General features: G+C 38.9%; 1 protein-coding gene across 4 annotated transcripts in view; it reads right to left on the bottom strand.

Annotated features, from left to right (window-relative positions):
* Positions 1-919: 919 nt before the first annotated feature.
* Positions 920-6,000, bottom strand: part of LOC127422619 (protein PRRC2B-like) — a 47,575-nt gene continuing 42,494 nt past the window's right edge. The window contains exons 28-30 of one of the 4 annotated variants that reach the window (XM_051666353.1): positions 5,641-5,728; positions 5,364-5,561; positions 920-1,916 (exon numbers count right to left, since the gene is read on the bottom strand). In XM_051666353.1, the coding sequence (XP_051522313.1) occupies positions 1,779-1,916; positions 5,364-5,561; positions 5,641-5,728 (424 nt within the window). In that variant the 3' untranslated portion in view covers positions 920-1,778. Of the gene's footprint in view, positions 1,917-5,339; positions 5,562-5,640; positions 5,729-6,000 lie in introns of all 4 variants that reach the window. The other 3 variants (XM_051666364.1, XM_051666372.1, XM_051666380.1) reach the window with 3 other exon arrangements.

Here is a 6,000-nt window from a genome sequence, read left to right as displayed (position 1 = left end):
TATACACTGTGTCATCACTAATTTTTAAACCCTTTCAATCTAGAACACTGCAGTTTTATTTAGATCACATAATCTATTTTAATACTTTAAATCAAACCTGTGGAAAATGAGGTAATGCCCTAATAACAGCACATGGAGAGTTGGAATACAGACACTAATCTTTTCTTTTTGTAAAAGCAACATCTGCTTTATTTCTCTCTCATTTCCAATAAAAGGGCAAATGTAATCACACATTTAACAGGATAAACACCGAGATAAATATCTGCAGGAAAAAAAAGACCCTTTAACAAAATGTCAAATAAAACTTGAGTAAATGCATCGCTTGCCCTTTAAATACATTTGACTTACAAAAACTAAAGGGCAATCATGTGTCTTTACAGAGAGTTTGCCATCAAAGAAGTGTTCAAACACTGAGCAAATAAAACTTTAACATCATGATGAGCACGGCAGAAATTATTTTAAAAGGCATTTCAAATGTCCAGCAAAGAGAAAAGAACTCTAATGCTTTATCAAATACGAACAAACCCTCTTGAGGACACGAATATGTTTTAATGGTTACAGTTCTGTACAGCAGTGTTGTGGAGCACCATCAAAACAAACTCTTCATGTGTAGTTAATCTGATCTCGTCATGTTTTTAAGCATCTTCTAACAATAAAAGCAACTGTTCTTGAAACAGTATGGAAACACATTTGGACCCTGACGACGGTTTCAGGCTGTTTATTGCTTGTGCCCCCCTTAATTTTGTGATGTTAAGGTTTTCCCCAAAACAAGGGTTCTTTCTTGTAGACAAATCAAACAAAAATGAACAATGTATTGTAACAAGACTCCCAGTGACATCATCACAAACATCCTCACATTGATCCAGTGCCTCAATATCCCACCAACCCCTGACCCGATCAAACACGCCTCTCAACGGTGCAGATTGAACACGTTTATTCCACACACTGCACTGCTGCCAGTGCGGCTCCATCACACAACATCTTCAGATATCAAATGTGGCTTTGCCTTTACACAACACATAAGCAGCAGCTTTAAAATAAGTGTGTTTAAGCAGTCTTTCATAAGCTGTACAAGTAAAAAGACCCTCACTTTGTCTTGATCAATGTCCTCAAATTTGGGTTTGAAGTTTTTTTTTTTTTTTTATATTATTGAATAAGAGGTGTTCTTTAATAATAATGAGCAAATAGGCATGATTACTAATATATATATATATATATATATATATATATATATATATATATATATATATATATATAAAATAAAAATAAAACTCAATGGTACCCAGTAAAAAATAACAGATGGCCACACTGCAGCTCCGGAGAACAAGTGAGCCTCAGTTTGCCAATGTGGGGAGGGGAAAGACTTCCTGTTTTCTCATTTGCAGACTTTGACGGGAAGAGCAAAACATACCAGGATTCGTTTGCAATTTTTTTTGTAACCATTATTCTTTACTTGAAATGTAAAATAAAATACAAATAAATAGCGGTGATCTTAAAGTCTGCGCAGAAAAGTCCAAAACTATTGTGTCTATGTATATTTTATATATATAGTATACATTTATATATAAGTATTCATATCTCTCTATGTGATGTTTATTAATGCGTGTCCGATTGAAACTGTGGAATTGGTAATCCGGTGTGCCAGGTGTTCAGTGAGTGAGTGAGTGAGTGAGTGAGTGAGTGAGAGAGAGAGAGAGAGAGAGAGAGAGAGAGAGAGAGAGAGAGAGAGGGGGGAAGAGTAGGTCCTGTCGTGGCATGTGATCATGAGGTCCATTAGTTCAGGCTTTGCCTTCCTCCACTTTGACCGACTGTGGTTTGATGGCTCCGGTGCGAGTACTTTTCACCTGATCCTGGAGTTTACTGGCAATCACAGAGGAGCTCTTAATATCACTGATGGCCTGACGAAGAACCTTCACCTGTACAAACAACACCACGATGGATTCATGTCAATACACGTCAAATACATCTGACAGAGCAACATTTAAACAGTATTTCATGAGGGAAAAACTGCCACGTCAAATGACAAGACATCGAGCAGGGCTAGGCGATATATACCATGTTTAAATATGATGTATGAAAAGTCAGGTTAAATGAACCTTTTGGAAGAATTGCTTTACATTTATTTCTGATTTGTTATTTCTACTCTGTTGAAATAAAATTATCTCATTTGGGAAAAAGAAATGCATTTATGACATTTGCTGCCACAGCAGTATGTCGCCAAATAATTCTGATTCCTCTAAATGATTCTTTTCTTTTGAGGAAGAAATGTTCAAATTCCTGATAATTTTCATCCCTATTCAATGTTCATAAACATCTCCATGTGATATAACATATTAAAGGATAACATTTTTTGTAATTTTTTTTAATAATGTAGGTAAATATTGCCGTTATCACTAATTATTGTTATATTGGTGCATATAAATTACAATTAAATATAATTATTTCTTGTGATCCTTTATTAAAAAAGTGTGAAAATAGTGCCTTCATTTTAAACTAGATTTTATACTGTATTTTACTTCTTGCATTCAAACATTTTAAAGGAATTATTCACCCAAAAATGATAATACTCATAATTTACTCACCCTTTATTCATCTTAAACTCATGACTTTCTTCTGCGAAACAAAAAGAGATTTAGATGGAGATGTGTTGTTGTTCATACAATACAAGTCAATGGGGTCTTAAACTTCCAAGCTCCAAAAAGCACATAAAGGCAATCCAGTGGTGTAATCCATGTCTTCTGAAGTGATACAATCGGTTTCGGGTAACGGACCAGAATCCACATTTCCACAAGCTCCATCAGGTTGGATGGGGAGCATCGGTGCACAGCCATTTTCAGATCTCTCCAGAGATGTTCAATCGGGTTCAAGTCTGGGCTCTGGCTGGGCCACTCAAGGACATTCACAGAGTTGTCCTGTAGCCACTCCTTTGTTATCTTGCCTGTGTGCTTAGGGTTGTTGTCCTGTTAGAAGATGAACCTTCGCCCCAGTCTGAGGTCCAGAGTGCTCTGGAGCAGGTTTTCTTCAAGGATGTCTCTGTACATTGCTGCATTCATCTTTCACTCGATCCTATCTAGTCTCCCAGTTCCTGCCGCTGAAAAACATCCCCACAGCATGATGCTGCCACCACCATGCTTCACTGTAGGGATGGTATTGGCCAGGTGATGAGCAGTGCCTGGTTTCCTCCAGACATGACGCTTGCCATTCAGGCCAAAGTGTCCAATCTTTGTTTCATCAGACCAGAGAATTTTGTTTTTCATGGTCTGAGAGTCCTTCAGTGCCTTTTGGCAAACTCCAGGCAGGCTGTCATGTGCCTTTTACTGAGGAGTGGCTTCCGTCTGGCCACTCTACCATACAGGCCTGATTGGTGGAGTGCTGCAGAGATGGTTGTTCTTCTGGAAGGCTCTCCTCTCTCCACAGAGAAACGCTGGAGCTCCGTCAGAGTGACCATTGGGTTCTTGGTCACCTCCCTGACTAAGGCCCTTCTCCCCCGATCGCTCAGTTTGGCCAGGTGGCCAGCTCTAGGAAGAGACCTGGTGGTTCCAAACTTCTTCCATTTACGGATGATGGAGGCCACTGTGCTCATTGGGACCTTCAATGCTGCAGAAATTTTTCTGTACCCTTCCCCAGATCTGTGCCTCGATACAATCCTGTCTCGGAGGTCTACAGACAATTCCTTGGACTTCATGGCTTGGTTTGTGCTCTGACATGCACTGTTAACTGTGGGACCTTATATAGACAGGTGTGTGCCTTTCCAAATCATGTCCAATCAACTGAATTTACCACAGGTGGACTCCAATCAAGTTGTAGAAACATCTCAAGGGTGATCAGTTGAAACAGGATGCACCTGAGCTCAATTTTGAGTGTCATGGCAAAGGCTGTGAATAATTATGTACATGTGATTTTTTCGTTTTTTATTTTTAATAAATTTGCAAAGATTTCAAACAAACTTCTTTCACATTGTCATTATGGGGTATTGTTTGTAGAATTTTGAGGGAAATAATGAATTTAATCCATTTTGGAATAAGGCTGTAACATAACAAAATGTGGAAAAAGTTAAGCGCTGTGAATACTTTCCGGATGCACTGTACATTCCATCAAAATATCTTCATGTGCCACAGAAGTCATACGAGTTTGAGACGTCAGAAGGGTGAGTAAATGATGAGAAAATTATAATTTTTGGGTGAACTATTCCTTTAGTCATGAAATGAAAATTCACCCTATATGTTTTCTAAATGCATGTTATTGATTTTATTGTGAACGACTCATCCATGCATATGTTTTATTTATTTTTTTGCCCTCGCAATCTTTAATCAAAATATAATAACTCAATCTTCCGGTGAAACAACAGACTTCTCTCTGGTGACGTATGCAGGACTTCTCCAATCATTTAGACCACTTAAACCACGCCCCTTTCTTATAAATACCACAACCTTGTGTAGAGTTGAACGAAGCGTCAATCGCATGTTGGTGAAGATGGCAAGCTGTATTTTCGTCTGTTTTACTTCAAAACTATCGTTCCTTAACCCAAACCTCCTTGGTTACAGGTCAGCTGGCTTGAATTTACTTTTCGAATGAGGAGGAATAACGGCGAATTTGCAGTTGTGTTCGAGACATTTCACGCCTGAATTGCTGAGGTGTTCACGAATGAATACAATGCTTCACAACATTTCATACAATATTTCTGAATGCAGTTATCTTGGTTTTTTTATATAAAGTGTTTTTTCCTTTATATTTAGTGTATTGTGATTCAAAACGTTAAAATATGGTTCTTTTACTCACACGTTTTTCAACTGCTACAGCCTCTTCATAAACAAAGAACGCGATGTGCTCGTGCATTAATGTTGTCAGTTTAATCATAAATGTGTTGAGATCGCTGCTCAATTTCACCGATAACCGGCTCTGACTCGAGCAGCGCGGTGGTCTGCCTCCGTTCCGCTAAGCAACGCCCATATTTTCACAATCCAATCAACAATGGATAAACTCAAATTTTAAATTTTTTTCTATGTATTAATAAGCTGTTTCACTCAGAAGTCAGTCACAACTTCTGTTTCATGCCAACTTTAAGTCTACTTGACTACAATGACTGTTTGGAGGAAATGGTTCCACTTATTGTTAATTAAAAAAAAAGACAACTTTCAGAGCAATTACATAAATATTCAGATATCCACTGACCATCATCAAAAGAATGAAGAATATCGATATGCCATTTAGTTTTAGCTATATTGCCCAGCCCTACTTGAGTGTCAGGGTAAACAATGTTAGGTTTCAAAAGTGCAATGTAATTGAAGTAATGTCATGAACAGTCAAAATAAAAAAAGAAGTGCATGAAATGCCATTACCTATGTTCACAGTGGGTGGCTCACCTTCATACCATCCTCAGGGGCTTTAACGATGGGCTCGGGGTTGGAGGGGGGCAGCTCGCGCCCAGGGCTGGGGTAAGGCGGAGAGCGGATGATAACGGTCTTGTTGACCTGCATGACGGGCCGTTGGATGGGGTTGGGGAAGGGGCCGCTGGTGGGGTGTCTCATGTGCATGACCATACTGCCCTGAGGGCCAGAAACCTGCATACAACACAACATCAGAGCTGGCTCACATGATTACATGCACATCACTTCATTCACATACAGAAGTTAGTGATACCTGCTGTGTGTAATGACCTGGAAGGGAAGCAACAGCTGGAGGGGCTCCGGGTCCAGAGGACTTCCCACTAGGGCTGGCAGAACTGGGTCTGAGCGGACAGAGACAAAGAAAAAGATCTAATGAAACACATATACACACAACTGCCGCATATGAAGACATTTTCCAGCAAAGGCTGCAAAATTATAGTAATCTGCTACAACTAGTAGTTTGAAAACATAGCAGAGCAAAATATCTGCAAAGCTCTCAACTAGAAATTGACTAATAATCTGTTCTACTCATGTGTTGTACAGATATTTGTACTTTTCTGCTTGTTTAAAAAAAAAAAAATTATAAAATTTTATCTATTGAAAAATGGTGCCA

The sequence above is a fragment of the Myxocyprinus asiaticus genome, chromosome 3 (genome assembly GCF_019703515.2).
Source record: "Myxocyprinus asiaticus isolate MX2 ecotype Aquarium Trade chromosome 3, UBuf_Myxa_2, whole genome shotgun sequence".
Lineage (NCBI taxonomy): Eukaryota > Metazoa > Chordata > Actinopteri > Cypriniformes > Catostomidae > Myxocyprinus > Myxocyprinus asiaticus.
The sequence above is the reverse complement of the archived record's forward strand: the minus strand, read 5'-3'. Positions and strand labels throughout refer to the sequence as shown.